Source organism: Neoarius graeffei, chromosome 6, assembly GCF_027579695.1.
Source record: "Neoarius graeffei isolate fNeoGra1 chromosome 6, fNeoGra1.pri, whole genome shotgun sequence".
NCBI classification, from domain to species: domain Eukaryota; kingdom Metazoa; phylum Chordata; class Actinopteri; order Siluriformes; family Ariidae; genus Neoarius; species Neoarius graeffei.
The window spans coordinates 16,460,425-16,479,123 of record NC_083574.1 but is presented as its reverse complement, the minus strand read 5'-3'; the positions used below and the strand labels follow the sequence as shown (position 1 = coordinate 16,479,123).

At 39.5% G+C, this 18,699-nt stretch overlaps 1 protein-coding gene across 5 annotated transcripts in view; it reads left to right on the top strand.

The window, feature by feature from the left end:
* Positions 1-17,986, top strand: part of yif1b (Yip1 interacting factor homolog B (S. cerevisiae)) — a 31,797-nt gene extending 13,811 nt beyond the window's left edge. For all 5 annotated transcript variants that reach the window (XM_060923352.1, XM_060923350.1, XM_060923351.1 and 2 more), the window contains 5 exons: positions 3,304-3,382; positions 9,980-10,037; positions 12,242-12,397; positions 15,584-15,677; positions 17,287-17,986. In XM_060923352.1, coding sequence (XP_060779335.1) covers positions 3,304-3,382; positions 9,980-10,037; positions 12,242-12,397; positions 15,584-15,677; positions 17,287-17,442 — 543 coding nt within the window. In that variant the 3' untranslated portion in view covers positions 17,443-17,986. The remainder of the gene's footprint in view (positions 1-3,303; positions 3,383-9,979; positions 10,038-12,241; positions 12,398-15,583; positions 15,678-17,286) is intronic.
* Positions 17,987-18,699: the final 713 nt, after the last annotated feature.

Here is an 18,699-nt window from a genome sequence, read left to right as displayed (position 1 = left end):
ATGGGTGTTCAGCTTAGGCTTGCGCCTTTGCCCTTTACCCACCGAAATTCCTCCATATTTGTTGAATCATTGAATATTATGCACCGTAGAGGGTGAAATCAACATTTCAATAATTTTCTCATGCATTTGTTGACAAACTGGAGATCCTCAGCCCATCTTTGCTCCTCAAAGACTAGGCCTTTCCTGGATACAGAGGAATTCCCATGCTGCGTCATGGCAGACAGGATAATGTTTGAGTTTAAAATGATTTTATAGTGTGTACGTTGTGGGTGTTTTATACAGACCTGGCAACCTGTAACTGAATCGGTGGAGCCGGTCTGTCATGATGAAGCATGGGTTTTGTTTTTTTTTTGTTGTGTGTTTTTTTTTTTTTTTTTTTTTTTTTTTTTTTCATTTTTATATAAAATATGCTCATTCCAACTTGCCCAGTCGGGCATGTCAGGGTCATATCCCACTTGCCCGAATGCATGTTTCACTTGCCCCAGGCAATTGGGCAGTCCTTAATGTCGAGCTCTGTCAACCAATCAAATTAGTGGCCAGGATGTTCAAAAACCATACAAGGGTGGGATGGTCACCAGGGACATAATTAATAAATAATGTTTTATGTATTCCTCTCTCAACAAATACAGTAAGCTTGGCTTGATGTGCCGTAACAGGGCTCGTGAGTGCGACTGGTTTAGTCGCACTTGCGACTAGAATTTTGAGGGTGCGACTATATTTGAAATCACGGTCGCACGGTGCGCCAATAAAAAAAAAAATGAGCAAAAATTAAGGCCTGTGCCTAGATAATGGCTGCAGAACAAAGCCGCCATCTGGAAAAAAAAACAAGCTTCATGCTGGCTGGCTGACTGAAGCGCGAAAACCAAGTCCCCGGCAGAAACACGCGATCAAATTAATTTTTATAACTCCCCAGCCGGCTGACACGTGCCATTCGCCTGCTACGCAAAACCCAGAAGTAGCACTAGTGCTGTGCCAGCCGTTCCAAGAAATTTTCCATGATGTAATGCATCCTGCGAGTCAGCTGATCATGATTGGCGAATCAACTTGCGAAACGATCAGCTGACCGTAATCAGCGAATCAAGGAGCTGATTGATAAGGATAAACAACAAACACGGTTAGTAAGCGTGTGTATGATTGGTCAGAAGTTTCTGCGGCCCTGTGGTCTCTGTTCAGACGAGATGATGCGCTCCATTGCAGAGTTCCACATGACTCTGCCAGCTATTATCATTTTTTGTTTATCTATTTTTTTCAACAGTTGACTTGTGTTCTATAGGCTGTTCTGTCAGGTCAGTATGCCTGTGTACCACTCTATAGGCTGTTCTGTCAGGTCAGTATGCCTGTGTACCACTCTATAGACCCTTCCCACTGACGTCACCGGAAACCGGAAGTAAACGGACCCTGCGCCATATTGGAAGACCAACAAACTCTTGATCGGGGGAAATAACGGCAGCGCGTGGAATTTAAACCCACGAGGCACTTGATTCATCATAAACCTACAATGGTAAACTTTGGTGCTGTGTTAGGGTGTTCCAACAAAGCTGATGGGAAAGGTGAAAAGAAGTCGTTCTTCAGGATACCAGCTGTGATTGAGACACAAGGGGAGCAAACTAAGGAGCTTTCTGCCAGGAGACAGAGAATAAGTGCATTACTGAGTGTCTGTGAGCAAAGGAGAGCCTGAACGTTGCAACCTCCCTATTGGCTGTTTATTGGCTGTTTGTAAAAATGTATCAATTGTTGCCCTTCATCGCGGACTCGAGAGACGAGACCTGACGAGTTAGATCGTTGGTAGCAGAACAAAATGTCTGGACACAAATCGGGTTTTCAGAAAAGGAAAGAAAATAAACACAGGGTTGAAAATACAAAAAAGGAGGCAGAAAATGCAAAACGAGTTTTAAGGTAGGACAAATGGTTACTTTTCTGAGGCAGCCTGCCATGGCTGCAGGCTTTCAGTTGTCATTGAATGGTTACTTTTCTGAGGCAGCCCGCCGTGGCTGCCTGCAGGCTTATTTATTATAGCCCATTTAGTTAAAATAGTTGATCTAAAATGTTTATAGTTATGTGATGGTTGTCCTCAGTGTTCGAACTATGCCTATATTTTCGGGGGGTCCCTTTATTTCCCTGGGGGGTGCTTGCGCTTGTCTCGGAGCGCGGATCTCCAAACAAACACATGAGAAGCCTATCTTGCGCACATATCACGCGGACTCCACACCTCCACACACGCATCGCATCTGAAGTCATAACTCATCAGGGGAAATCGTGTCCGCATTGGCATGTTCAAAAAACAACCTCGCGTCAACAATGATACCACACGCAAGAAAAAAAAACAGTCAGGCTACTCAACAACCAACCTGGCAGCAGCAGTCGTTGTCATATCGGTTTATTTTATCTTTGATGTAAACACAACACTTCGGATATGCAAATGCTTCCCGTTACACACGATTGCTATGTCAATAAACATCATTTTGCCAATATTTTAGAGACCCCCCAACATTTCCCAAATCATGTTTTCAAGGGATCTCATGTCTGTTTCAGGGGATCTCGGATCCCCCGAGTACCCCCGTAGTTCGAACACTGGTTGTCCTGATTTAGACTGGTGTGTTTTTGTTTTTTTGGGGGGGGGTTGCGCAATGTTGCACCCGGGTCCAGATTAGGGCAGAACCGGCCCTGGCTACATTTCAGGTGTAGTTTGTTTTATGTATGTATGTACTTGCATAGATGTGTACTTGCATAGATGTGTACTTGGTCTTCCAATATGGCGACTACCAAAATCTCGTGGCGCGATGACGTCATGCGAGAAGGGTCTATAGGCTGTTCTGTCAGGTCAGTATGCCTGTGTACCACTCTATAGGCTGTTCTGTCAGGTCAGTATGCCTGGCTGTGTATTTGACTTGACATCAGTGTTATGCCTGGACATGACTGCAGGTTCAAGTCTGGAATAAAGCAGTTGGTTGTAACAAATGGTGTGATTTGTCCTTCTTCCCCAAGAACCACCTAAAATACCACACATTACCAATTCTTTTGCACCTATCAATGTGGGCTTTTTCTTTTATAATCTATACAAATACTTAATGGAAGGTTGTTAACATTGATTAATAGGAGTAATACTTGGTATGGTAAAGACGTTTGCTTGTGCTCCCAACCTTTTATAGTGGTGCACTTAGATTTTTGCTGGTGTGTCCAATTTTTAGGGGTTGGGAGCACAGTGCTCCTAGGTCAAAAAGTTAGTCTGGAGCCCTGCGTAATAAGCTTAGGTAGCTGTTGTGAATCTGGGTCTTTGTTGTCTCATCAGTGCTTTTGTTGTAGAACTGGGAGGTGAGTTACCAGAAGGACACACCAGTAGCTCCACGCTTTGATGTTAATGCTCCGGACCTGTACATTCCCGGTAAGTTATTTTATATATTTCATAGCAAATCGCATATTAGATCATGAAGTGACATCCTTTAAAAGACAGGAATGATTTAAGTCAGTGGTTTACTAAGTATTGTATATTCAAATGAAACTGTGGATTTAGATGGTTCGTCTATCACAATCTATAGCATGCACTTACCTGAGAGGACCCAGGCTGTTTCTCCATCGAAAGGTTTTTACTGATGCAGATAAATTGCGTTGTACATTTTGAAATAACTTTTATGTACCATAAAGTGCTGAACATCTCTTTCATGTAATCGCCATTTAAAACTTTTTACGTATATAATAAGCGACATTTATATACGACATTATATCAATCTTACAAAGAGCCAAAAATCTGAAAGGAACAGGCATCTACATCAATGAAGACTTTTCTGATACTGTACGCCAGAAAATAAAGAATCTGTTACCTGAGATGCGGTCAACGAGAGAGCATGGCAAGATTGCATTCCTCAGATTTGACTGCCTAGTCGTACACCCACCCAGAGGCACACTTAGAACCACTTAATATGTCAAATCTTAGCGGAACGGACACAGCATTACCTTCCTGTACATCACCTGTAACAAGTCATGAACCTCACAACTGATCAAGAATCTTCTCTGTTACCCGGAACAGACACCAGTGACTTAAGTTCTCTAGTTTTTAACCCATTTGACTTGAATGATAATATTACTGAAACACTCTCTTCTCATCTCTAGATCCTGATTTAAATTTTTTTAACAATTATTATAGCCTAAATAAGAACAACACTTAGTACTTTACAATTTATTCTTTTATGAACATATGTAATTCAAGTAAATGTAATTTTTTGTCTATGTTTCATATAAATGTCCGTAGCCTTCCATGTCACTTCGAGGAGCTCAATGAATATCTGTATTCTTTGAAATATATGTTCTCAGTAATTGCCATAGCCGAGACTTGGCTAACTGAAAATACCATCAGTCAGTGCATTTACATGCACATCCAAATCGAGCTACTGTCGGTAATCGAGCTAAGGGTCCCAGCAGGGGTGCCAGAGAAATCCAATCCTACATGCACACAAGGAAATCGAGCTATTGTGTGAGGTACATTGTGCACCCAAGCCACAGGTGGCGCTACACGCCCCATCGTGTTGATACACTTCCGGTCGTCGTCATGAAGAAGAGCTATTCAAGAGTATAAACAAAGTTATCAGTTCCGTGTTCACAAGAAGAACGACGACGAGGACAGCAACATCGAGATATATATTCAACTCCTTAAGCTGAATGAGCATGAACTCTATCTCCTCATTGCTCCAGAAGTGCACGTTTCTACTACTGTTGTCATGCCGACCGAGGCTGTTGTTTCCCGCTTGTGGTCTCGTCACTCCCGGAAGGGGCAGTGCTGAAGTAAGTAGCTCGACTACGTAGCTCAATAGGGTTTACATGCACTAAGTAGGTTGGCTACAATCGCATAATCTAGGTCGCGTAGCTCGATTATGAGAAATCCAGTTTGGTTCGATTTCAGCCGAGCTAAGGTGTTTCCATGGCATTTAGAACTTCGATTTCAGTTGAGCTACGGCAGAAATTCGATTTTCTCTATGTGCATGTAAACGCACTGAGTGATTACAAGATACCCGGCTATTAAAAACATTCATCACCGCAGACATTCAAAGGTGGGGTGGGGTTTCTCTATATGTAAAAAAAAATGATTTAACATATGTAGAGAGAAATTATTTAGAATTTGAAACTGATGAATCTGGAACACAGTGCATTTTCATTGAACTAGTACAAACTTTAGAAAAGGGGGAAAAGTCATCATTGGTTGTGTATATCGTCCACTGAATACAGATGTTCAGGAATTTAATGATCAATTAACACAATGCTTGGGTAAGATTAACAAAGAAAGAAGTACTTGCTGTATCCTAGGTGACTAATATAAACTTGCACTCCCCCACCACTGATCACATTTAATAACCTTTACTCTTCCGCATTCTACCCTCTAATATGCAAACCTACCAGAATAACTCCAACTTCTCTTCCTTAATTGAAAATTTCTATACAAACTCACTAAATGATGACTATGCATCTGGCATCATGGTCGTTGACACATCAGACCTGAAATTATATCATATCATTTTCAGATTTTCTTGATATCTAGAATAGAGGAACCATTAAATGATATAAGTTTTTTTTTTTTTTTTTAAATCGTCAAATTAACGAAACAAATAAACTAAAATTTATTGAATCTCTATCGGATACATCTTGGGACCTCGTTTTAGATGAGACTGACACAGAAAAGGTCTGCGGCAAATTTTTAAACAAATTTAGTTCTTGGTTTGACGAATCATATCCAATGAAATCTACAAAAATTGGCTCACATTTTCATAGGAAACCATGGCTGACCCATGGTTTGCTTAAAGTGTATATCACGGGTAAATTCAGGAGCAAGATCAATGTAATTCTCCTATTTTATATTAAACTTTTGGTCAAATATCTGTCACATTCTCTGCAATTTTTTTACCTTACGCAATACCAGAAAAATTCAGTTGAAATCAAGCCATTTGAGGCGAATTCGTCCACTGAAAAAACTTGGCATTTGGATTTCCCGGGAAACTTAGATTTTCGTGACATCACGTGCGGGACACCTCCCTCTGAATCCTACGTTTCTTCAACGTTATCACGTAATTATTAAAATGGTTAACAGATGTATCGTAGGAGGGTATAGCAACACCAATCTTGATGGGATTAGTACTCATTGTTTCCCAAAAGACCGGACAACGAGAGAGAAATGGGAGCGCTTGGTCTACACAGGCTGTGCGCTGAAATTGTGCAAAGCTCGCGCAGCCTGCTGGCGCTTCCGCAGGTGACGTCATGAATCTGGCTCCAGACTCCCTTGGGATTTTTCCAGACGCGTTTTGTTGGTTTTTTTTTTTTTTTTCTGCTGTAGACAGATGGCCTTGTGCAAAATTACTCTTCTGGATGAGTGTGTAAAGGGACATACTTTCACATAAAAAAAAAAGCGAAATTGGTCCAGAATATGCACTTTAAGTCTATTAAGAAGAAAAACAAACTCTACATGAAGTATATTAGAACCCCAACACTTCTGACTCAGTATACATATAAATAATACAAAAACAAATTAAATCATATTATAAGAACTGCGAAAAGGAAATATTACTGCAACAAATTTGAGGAAGCTAGAAGTAACGTTAAGCAAACATGGGATGTAATTAATGACTTGTTAAATCGCAACAATAGAATAAAAGCAGCCCCACACAAAATCCAAAATGATACTGAATTTATCATAGATAAAACCAAGATTTGTGAAGAATTCAACGATTTTTTTTTTTAATATTGGACCCACTCCAGAAAGCAAAATTCCCACTTTGTCAAAAGACCCTCTTGATTACATTAAAATACATTTTAATAGTCAACTGACATCATTTGAACCACCATCCATGGCTGAAGTTAAAGATGTAGTACGTAATCTGAAAGATTCTGCTGCTGGACATGACGAAATTGGTGCAAAAATCCTAAAGATATCTCTCCCCCATATTATATCTCCCCTTACGTATATCCTAACATTGTCACTTAAAAATGGCCTGGTTCCCAACGCAGCAAAAATAGCAAAAGTAATTCCTATTTTTAAAAGCAATGATTCTACCTCAGTTAACAATTACTGCCCGATTTCAGTTTTGCCACGCATTTCAAAGGTTCTCAAAAAATGTTGTATATTGTCGTCTTTTGAAACATCTTCATGAAAATTATATATATTTTGTACAAGCCATCAATATGGTTTTAGAAAGGGATATTCTACCTCAATGGCATTAATGCAATTAATGGATAAAATTACAAAGGCTTTTGATAACAGAGAATACACCATAGGAATCTTTTTAGATTTGTCTACAGCGTTTGATACGGTAAATCGTGCTATTCTACTTAGTAAATTAAAAGCTTATGGCATAAATGATACAGCACTTAAGTGGTTTATTAGTTACTTCTCTAACAGGCAGCGGTATGTAGCTATTAATGAAATCATGTCATCAAGCAAAATAGTAAAATGTGGAGTTCTTCAAGGATCAATTCTGGGACCTTTATTGTTTATCTACATCAGTGATCTTGCAGAAGCATCCTCGATTATTTTCTTCATTCTATTTGCCGATGATACAAATCTTTTTCTGTCGCACTCGGATTTTGACTCTTTAATAAGACTGGCCAACCAAGAAATAGAAAAGGTCATTACTTGGTTTGAAGCCAACAATGTTAAAAAGACGTATTACCTTATCTTTTGTAGTAAAAATAAGATTTATAATAGTAATAAAGGCAAAATCTACTTAAAGAATTTTCCTCTCTCCCAACAGAGTCAGGCAAAATTCCTTGGTATAATTATTGATGATGGATTAACTTGGAAGGCCCACATTGCTATGCTAATGAAAAAAATATCAAAAATTATCAGGATAATGGATAAAATTAGATACATTCTTACTCAGAGAATCTTTATTACTATCTACAATAGTCTACCCTTACCTGATTTTATTGCAATATTGTTTGGGGGTGTGCTTACAGAATTTCACTTCACCCTTTATTGTTACTTCAGAAAAGATTTGTACGTATTGCTACTGGTTCCAGATTGTACACCCGCTCTTCACCATTGTTCAAACAGCTTCAAATTTTAAATATTTTAGATATTAATAGATTTCAACTTGCTCTTTTCACAGCTCAATTTCTTAACAATTTTCCTGTTATGTTCGAAAACTTTTTTTTTTTTAAATATTAATTCAGTTTCACCAATATCAAACTCGACAAAGCACTCAATTACACATTCCCCTGTTCAGAACTTCTATGGCTCAAATGAGTGTGCAATATAAATGTCCATGTATGGAATGATCTTCCCCTGAAAAATTTTACTTCCATAATAATGTTTAAACAGAACCTTAAGAAACATCTCCTCTCCTACCCTAGACATTTCTGAGTTTTTGATAAAATGTTTTGTAATTTAGTGTTTCATCTCATCTCATCTCATTATCTCTAGCCGCTTTATCCTTCTACAGGGTCGCAGGCAAGCTGGAGCCTATCCCAGCTGACTACGGGCGAAAGGCGGGGTATACCCTGGACAAGTCGCCAGGTCATCACAGGGCTGACACATAGACACAGACAACCATTCACACTCGCATTCACACCTATGGTCAATTTAGAGTCACCAGTTAACCTAACCTGCATGTCTTTGGACTGTGGGGGAAACCGGAGCACCCGGAGGAAACCCACACAGACACGGGGAGAACATGTAAACTCCGCACAGAAAGGCCCTCGCCGGCCACGGGGCTCGAACCCGGACCTTCTTGCTGTGAGGCGACAGCGCTAACCACTACACCACCGTGCCACCCCTAATTTAGTGTTTATCATATATTGTTAGGTTATTATTTTTAAATTTATTGTATGGTATTGTATTTGAATTTTGTTTTATTTGCGTTCTTAGTTGATTAATATCATTGTTATTTACTTAAGCAGTTTAAAGGAGGAGGGCTTAGTAGAAGCTTTATTTTTTTAGGCTTCTCCCCTCCTCCTGCATGTAGATTTTATGATTATTGTCTATTCTTGTTTTGTTTTGTGCAAATAAATAAATGAAATGAAAATGACAATGTACATACACTACGGTTCCCCGGAGAGAAGAAATTATCACGTTTGCCAATTAGAAGGACACTTGGAGAGCGCAGAGCTCCACCAAGAACAAGGGTCAACTCTTCTATGATGTACAACTCCACAACCGCAATGAAATTATATGTCTGGCTATATTTCCAAAACTTTTAGAATTAGGCCTATGTGTTTTATCCCAGAGGGTTACTGGTCCCCACGAATGTGGATTGTGACATGTAGTAGTCATACTTCTACATTGATTGATTGATTGATTGTTTTTCCACTTCTGAAGCTTACTGCCATCTCCTAGATTTTAAGATGGATGGCATTGAGTGCAAAGGCTAAATGCCATGTCTCGCATCATTTAGCAAAACTGAAACTAAATTTGTGGATCTGTCCCGTGACTTGGATCTGCTCCAAAATGTAATGGGGTCTTGCTTAGCCCATGCTACACTCTTCCACCAAGTTTCATGGAAAATCGAATGAGTAGGTGTTTTTGTACAATCCTGCTTCAAGTCAAACAGGCAAACAAACCACACCAAAACATAACACCCTTGGTAATAATGGTACATTATTGCTCAGTAGTCACAAAAACAGTCAGTTGGCAAGACTCCAACCTTGCAGGATGGTGACTGTTGGGTATCAAACCATAGAACCCTTTGCTGCTCCGTCTCATAGGATTATTTGGAACACTAGATGGCACACCAAAATCTGTCCCAAACTCTCGCTGAATTGCACCCAGTGGTTAAAATTGGCAGGAACTCTATACACTGGTGGTGTCCTTACCTGATAGGATTGGTGCTTGTATTAAAGTATAGGGAGGCGTGATCAAGTACCAAGTTTTTGTCACTCTACTTGTTTTGCTTTGTCAGCCTTAATAGATTATTGTCCAATTATTAAGCTTCATGCAAAAAGACTTATATTGTACGCATGCCGTGTTCTGATTCTGTCTCATCTTATCCCCTTATCATTTCAGCAATGGCTTTTATCACATATGTCCTGATTGCAGGCCTGGCCCTTGGCACACAGAATCGGTAAGAGTGGTTTTCTGCGCACTTCTACACTCTTGTAATAGATCCGCGTTCGCTAGTGCAGTGGTAAATCTGGGTTATTGGTCAAGCGGTCAAGCCGCAACACCGCCAAGCTTTCACTGCTGAGCCCTTGAGCAATGCCCTTAGCGCTCTCTGCTCTGATGTGCCATATCATCGCTGACCCTATGCTCTGAGCCCAACTTATTACCAAGCTCACATATGCAAAGAAAAGAATTTCACGATGCTGCAATATACAGTACTGTGCAAAAGTCTTCGGCACCCTGTGGGGTTTTTTTTCTTCATACAAACTTTCTATTTTATGACTTCTACATTATCAAGTCAGTACAAAGACATTTTAGAGTTCCAAACGATCATTTTCTAACACAAAATTGAATATTGCAGAAAACAAAAAAAAAGTTTGTATCTGAGCAGCACATTACATAAGAGACCACTTTTCAGATTAAAAAAGAAAACATAATGGAGGCTACTGGGTTTTTCTGCAAAATTAAGAAGGAAGTGTGAGTGTCCAGAAGAACTGTGGCTGGTTCTGCAAAATGCTCAGTAAAACCTACAGCTCATTTCCTTATGCTCAATGCCTGTACTCATTGTACCCGAGCCTTTTTTTTTTTTTTTTAAAGCAAAGGGTTGTCTCACACCAGATATTGACTTTGTTTCATTTATTATGGCTTACTGTTGTTCATAGTTCTTTTTTTAAATGTTTAAACATTTAATTTCATCATCTTTAAGCTATTTTTGGTCGACAGCATGTCTTCACACATACCCAAGACTTTTGCACAGGACTGTATATGTGACCAAATAAAGGCGGCTTCTATTTTTCGGAATCGGAGACGACAGTCTGTGCACACTGTCCTTTTTTTTTTGCCAGTTAGTCAGATAGCGTGTTCAGTATGCTGTATCCTATTTAAAAGCTGTCAAAACTGGTCTCGTGATTAACCTTGTCTACTTGGTTAATGTAGTTAAAGGGGAAGAAAGGGCAATATATAGAGTAAATATAACAATAAAACACACATTGACGAACCTTATTCAAGACTTACAAAAGTTTTTTGTTCTAAGGTTGGAAAGTTATAGTGTTTTGAAAGTAGCTCGATCAAACTATTTCCGCAGTTTGAACAGCCCGCCATGATATTAATTTTATCCAATCAGAATGCATGTTCATTTTCTCTGCGTAACACTCATGACGTATGTATGTGCCCAGTTGTGTTGGCTCATTGAGGTTGGGAATAGCACGTGTGAATCGGAAAGTAGGATGAATTGTAAGTGATCGGCTACACAATGCCACAGTGTGTTGCTTTCGGGTGTAATAACAGGACCGATGGAAAGCATAACGATCCTCCAGACGTGTCTTTTCACTCGTTTCCGCTGAAAAACACCAAGCGAGTTCAAGCTTTCTTCTCTTCTTTCGTCATCACCGGAGTCGAGAGTACCTCTCCTAGGTTCAAACTGGTACCCTTCTAAGCCATAGCCTGCTTGCAGTGTGTCTTGCGGGATCTCTTCGTACGATTCGACAGAGCTGTCGCTTTCAGTTGATGCGCCCGACGCCATAATTACACGCTTCTCTCCTAGTGCAGTGGGTAGGGCTGACGTCACGGTCTTTTAAAAATGGCGACTCTTGTGCGGTTTAGTGTACCGACTATTATATTTACAATTACCAAGATATTTCGTTGTTTTCTAGTACATAAATTTGATAGAATACTTAAGAATACGTTACTTTGTCACATCAGCAACCGTATATATTGCCCTTTCTTCCCCTTTAACGTTGCCTAATTTGTTGCTCAGGCTTTGAAGATATCTATAGTGTTAACACATCTACATGTGTTTTGCTGAATGCACTTCCAGAGTGATAATTAATTAAGGAATAAAATATAACTGGGAGTGCTGTTCAATAAAAATATGTAATAATCAATGATTCAAAGCATAACTGTTAACTGTGAAGTTTAATTTATAAGCCAGAGTGTTTTATTTCTCTTATACCACAGCAGTTTGTCAATATAAACAATTTTTAATGACCCCCCCCTTTTTTTTTTTCTTTTTCTTTGTGTGTGTGTGTGTGTGTGTGTGTGTGTGTGTGTTGAAACCAGATATCCAACAACATTAATGTTGGATAACGGAAATCTCTACCAGATTTCCACAGCTCTGTTGTTTTTAACATTACTGAAAAATGCCTTTGGATGTGTGTCTGTACTCAGGTTTTCCCCTGAGATCTTGGGGATGCAGGCGAGCTCGGCTCTGATCTGGCTTATTATTGAAGTTCTTGCCGTTCTCCTGAGCCTTTACCTGGTCACAGTGAACACAGACCTCACCACCATCGATCTGGTGGCCTTTTCCGGATACAAATATGTTGGGTAAGGTGGCCGATTGATTAAAGACTGAATAAAATAATCATGAGTTCTATGGCAAAGTTGGGCTGTTAATGATTTTTGAACTTTTTAGCCTATAGAGGCACCTGTCTGTATGTGTATGTTTAACCGAGTTCGAGTGTGTTTAAGAATGTAATTGCGGTGCCAGCCTCAGGTAGCAATTCCACAGTCGTGGTGTAGTGCCACTGCTTACTATGTAAGTGCAACGTTACATAACCTCAGTTCACGATGTAATCGTCCATGGCTGAGCGGTGTTTCTCAACCACTGGGCCGTGGCCCACTAGTGCAATCTAGTGGGTAGTTAATTTTACTCGTAGTAGGGTACAGTTGCTGGGTTGCATCCGACGTCACATCCGCCTCATTAAGCTACGGTCTCAGTACAGCTGGTGATGCTTTGCAATGGGTTATCGACGAAAACAAAGCATTTTGGTGGCAATATACATGTGAGCTAAAAATTGCGTTCACACGGAAGGTGAACACTTGACTGTCGCACCTTTTTGGCCTCGAGCGGCCATGCACACTCACCGAGCATTTTGTGCGCACACTTGGGACCTGGTCGTTATGGAAAACACCTGATACTGATTTGAGCGCATTACGCACGTGCAGCTATAGATGCTGTTTATACCGAGGCTTTGCGAAACATACCACTGTCACGTTTGTTTCTATTCATAATGCTGTTTAAATACTTTGCTTTCTGTTTTGCTTTGTAAATATCACGCCTGCTAATAAACACCCTTCCTGCATTTAGATCCGTCTACTGCCATCTATCTCGTAGTGTCCTGATCCCCAGATCTTTACTATAGCCGCATATAAAAAGTTGTTCGCCTCTATGCTCTTCCAGGTTTTTATCTGTCTGTCCGTGTAGAACGATGTCTGCAGCACTCGGTACAGTAGTTTGAGATGTCGGGGAACTCAACGGATGGGTAATTTTCCAACTCGTGGGAAAAATCCTTCTTTGTTAGCGTTTAAGGATCTAATCCCATTGAATGGTTTCATATCCACTTCTTTTGAGTGTACTTTGTTTTAATAACTTGCTTGTTTTCTGTACACAAACATGGCAATAAGTTCTTGTGTTAATGGACCAGACGCCACTTTTTGATCATTAATCCTTTTTGACTGAGAATGCCCTGCATGCATGGTTTTGTGTTGGCTTTTGGCACATCCATCCAGTTTTAAATATAATACCTACAATTAAAAACAGTTTGTTTTTATTGCATTTATTTAATTCCTGGGCTCCCATCTGTAATAGGGAGTGATGTTGCGTTCCACTTTATCATATATTATTAGATTCTAATAGAATAGATGAGTCAAAATAATTGGGGATCTTTTTTGTTAATGGGCCCTGACTCGTTAGGGCCTTAAAGTAGAAAAGATTGAGAACCCCTGGTTTAGCGTGCCGTCCAGGAAAGGAAGATTTTGCAATGAGAGTTCGAATTCTGGCGTCAACAGTGGGCTATTTCTTCTATTTCTGTACTATACAGTAGCTTCTATCTCCCAGTCAGTCAAAGGCTGAGCTCAGACCTGCACAGGTCTCTAGTCTATTTCTGTGGCAGAATGATTGTATAAGGTTTATAGAATAAGAAAACAAAGCAAAGAATTTTGTGCACAAGATTTAATTAAGGTTTTTTTTGTTTTGTTTTTTTTCTGAAATCAACACAGGGTCAAAATTGTACATGGATAAAGAACAGTCCAAAAAAAAATTGAAAGCCCACTATTGCCATGACGTGTATATTTTTGACCATGTATGTCAACCTCTCACTAGAAATTACCGACGTTAAAGAAACGGCTTCCTAAAATTGTATAGCGTCCTGTTGTGCACACTTGCTTACTGAAAGTGATCCACGCCCAATAGAGCGTTTTTAGAGTTCCCCATTCTGTTCTGCTGCTTAAAGGAAATCTACCCTGAAACACTTTTTTAAATATGTTTGAGCTCAGCGATTCTGGTTGTGATTTGTTGGTTGCTGCTGTATTTGAGTTGTGGTGAGAGGGGTGTGAAAGAAGTGTGGCTGGGTTTTGAGGGGTGTTTTTTTTTTTTTTTTTTGGTTTTTTTTTTTGGTTTTTTTTTTTTTGAGACAGTGGCTAGGTTTCACTACTTGCTCCAAAGAGCAAGAGCTTGTTTTTTCACTTCCCATGTTCCGCCATCATTCAATTTCATATTCGTGTGAAATATTATGTAAAAGTTTTGGAGGCAACAAACATTTGACTCTGAGATCCAAAATTCAGTGCAGCAATGCGACACACTTGCAATAAGTTACAGTACAGGCTTGGCTTGTCTATGACATGACAACGACAGCGTGATGAAGTGACGGTACTACCATGAATGTTGAAATTTGGAAACTGCTGCATTGCTCTGTCGAAGTACAAATGAAGCGAGGGCTAATTTCCCCTGGTGCCATTACAAAACTGTAAGGGCACTTGGAGAGCATGAACTTCTGCTAAACGCAATAGTCAACTCCTCAGTGATCTGTAAACGCAACCTTGTGTCTTGAGTCATATTTGCAAAACATGATTGTGCAGCCCGTTTGTTTCACACACAGATTCAATTAAGTGGCTTCATCATTTTCAAGCCATTTTCCCTGAGTGATTCATGACGACTGCTTTCTGTATTATGGCACCTGTGAATGTGGATTGTGATTATAGAGGCATTGTATTTCTACATTGGCTATTTTTGTTATAATTTGAATTTTACTGCCATTGACTGGATTTTAAGATGCATGGCATCGTCGAATGTTGTTTCGCTAAGGCCAAATCCTGTATCTCAGAACGTTAGTGAAAAGTGAAGCTAAATCTGTGGCTCGGCTCCGTGACTTGGATCTGCTGCAAAATTTACTGGGCTCTTCCTTAGCCCATGCTTCACCCTTTCACCAAGTTTCATATAAATTGGGTCAGTAGGTTTTCTGCAATCCTACTTGCAGTCAGAGAAACAAACTGCAAGTAGATTACCTCTGAGGTGGAGGTAATAAATCTTGGGTAACATTTGAGGATGTAAATTTATATATAAAAAAATTCACGGTAGTTTTCTCCTTTAAGCATAAGTTGTTTAAAATGTAACGGTCTTTGTTTTATGTAATGTTGTTAAAATAAAATCTAATCAATCCTGGAAATATCTTTAAATCTAGTAATATTGTTGCACCTGGAAGTGTTTGCTGTAATCTCGTCTTCTCTCCACAGGATGATAGTCGGTGTGTTAGCTGGGCTCCTGTTTGGAAAGACAGGATATTATCTCTCGCTATTCTGGTGCTGTGCTTCCATCTTTGTCTTTATGGTCAGTGCTAAGTAATTTTCATTGTATTTGCTGATGAGATCAGGATTTGTTATTCTTATTTTACCCTGCATATGATTTGATCATGAATGATATCCGGTATGGAAAATCACTTTTCATCTAGCTATCATCTTTTATCATCGAGCAATACATTTTTCAACACGAGATGATAAACTTCATATCTTCGTGCCACCGTGTAATGTTCTTTATATTATATGGACACATCCACAAAAAAAAATGCAATTTAACCAAAAGAATTTTGAACCAGTTCAGCATTTTGACAACGCATGTCTAGTCAGCAGCAAAACGCTGAGAATGACATCATCGGAGTGAAATATCAGGAATTATTATACATACAGAGCACTTTTTCGATGGAATAAAAACATGTATTCTATTCCCTTCTAGCGGGTTTCATTCATTTGGTTTGATAGCATGCAATACTGTTAGCATATCACTTATCCTACGTGTATTACGTCACTCTACCCAATGGAGAATGAGCGTTGAATATGGTTTACGATATTGCATGGTTGTCATGACATGTCGCATGTCGGACATGTAAAACTTCCGTGCTAGCGAGCGACTGCGACAATTTGTAAACAAACATGGCCGCCAGGTTTGCTTCGTTAAATACGGAAGATTTTGAGAGAATTTTGAAAGAGAAAGACACGTTGAACACCCAAAAGGAATGTGTATGTATAATAATTATTGGCTGGCTTTTTTTTTTTCATGGTATTTCAGATATATATTCCATTCAGCTAGCATGATCTTTTGTGCAACCCTGCTCAGTCAGAGAAACAAACTGCACTGAAAACATAACCTCTGAGGTGGAGGCAATAAATCCTGGGTGATATTGAGGATGTAAATCATAAAGAATAAGTATTTCAGGGTAGTTTTATCCTTTAAGCTTAAGTTGTGTAAAACGTAATGGTCTTGAATTATGTAATGGTAAAATGTATAATCAATCCTGGAACTTGTCTTCGACTCGTTCAGCAACATGCTAGCTGAATGGAATATATCCGATATACCACTCAACACCAGCCAATATTATTTAAATATGTTGCTCAGATCCATGACATATATTGCTTATGAAAAATGTTTTTCAACACAAGATGATAAACTTCATATCTTCAAGCCGTGTGATTTTATTTTTTTCTTTTTATTATATAGACACGTTCACAAACAAAAGGTTGAATTTATCAAAATTCATTGATTTCCTCAAGTGACACACCGAGATTTATGCCACGGTTTTGGTTCTCCATGTCCCGGATGTAGCTCGTATGAAAAATACAAGTGGCGTATTTCCCAGTAAAACACTCGCGTTCATATATAATATAATAGCACCAACTGTTCTGGCTCACCACGCCCCCACTGTTCCACATTCGGACGTTTTAGACAGAATGCGAGGAGGAATAAAGGTGTAAGATTTCTGCCTTGAACAGGCTGTGTAGATGGTAATAGAACAAGTGTTGCATTTTGTCCGACTGTAACGAACTTGAAGTGATATTCCGCAAACGAGCTGCTTCATATTAATGTAACAGTGTTCATGTTGACCTCAAAGACACAGCCTTATGTTCTGCTGAATTATGCGTGTTTTTATCTGCGTGTGCTGTAGATCCGAACACTGAGGTTAAAGATTCTGTCCGAGGCGGCTGCAGAGGGCGTTCTGGTCCGTGGAGCCAAGAATCAGCTACGCATGTATTTAACCATGGCCATCGCTGGAGCACAGCCTGTGTTCATGTACTGGCTAACTTTCCACCTGATTAGGTAAGAAGTGGAGCTACGTAACGCGAGCAGTGACGATAAAAGGCACTACACTTCAGACAGGACTGAAACTCACTCAGTCCTCCTCAGAAGAGACTTTAAACAAGGGGAATCAATTCGCACAAATGAAAAGCATCGTGAAGGCTCATAGTACAATAGCAGCTATGGATAGCTCAGTTACTTTCTACTTGTATGTTTATAAGAAATGCTTTTTATGGTTTTGTGGAGGGGTTTTTTTTTGGGTGCATGATGAGTGCAATTATTTCATGATTTTTTTTTTTTTTTTTAAATAATGTGAACACTTGAAACACAGGCTGAAAATGTATATTTGAGCCAGTCTGCACAGATTATTACAGCCAGGTAACTGTTGGCACCAAATGGCCTGTTGTGTCTCTGTTTTTGACTTTGTTCATTTGTATCTGTATGTATATGCATTTTTCTGCTACTGATTTTAAAAACAAAATACAACTGTACGTAACTACTTTAAAGGATCAGTTTGGATTGTTTGTTTGGCAAATAAAAGCCTGACTTTTTTTTTTAAATAATTAAAACAGACAATTTGTATTCTTCTTTTCCTCCAGATATCATGGAATGAGACGTGAGAACAGATTTTAATTTATGGGAAAAGGGGTTGTAGCTTTAAAATGTCAGGTTAAGCCTAGGATTTGTGAAGGCTTTCATACACTCATGCAGTATTGTAGTCGAGTCGCTAAACCTTAAGTCTCCAACTGCACCGTTTGACGGCGGCTGTTGCTGCCTTTATATGAAACCGTCTCTGCTACTGTGTTGGGCTAAAGTTACTGCTTGACTGCCCCGTTTTAGTTAACAGGCTACAGATAAAAAGCTTGTTCATTGCTCAGCAAGCCCCGCCCACTATCAACAGGGCAAATAACATGAGAGAGGGTTAACACTAGCTAGTTCATCAGTCAGCAAGCAAGCCCCGCTATCAACAGGGCAATGAACATACCGTGCCACTCTGGGTGGAGTCTTGCCCAATGACAACTGAAGTTCGAGGTTGTCTCCTCAATAGTAGTTCTACATATAGAACACACACAGCAGTGCACGAGAAGTCTGTATAAGCAAGGCGGACAATCCTAGGGGCGTTCTTTCCAGGCATTTTAGCATCATTAATGTTTGTTTGTTCCTGAACATGATGTATGAACAGGTGACTGTGCATTCTCTTGCACAAAATTACTAGAAAATTAATGTAGACATAAATATGCCAAATTATGGCATGTGGTAAAAAATAAAGACAAAAGCAGAG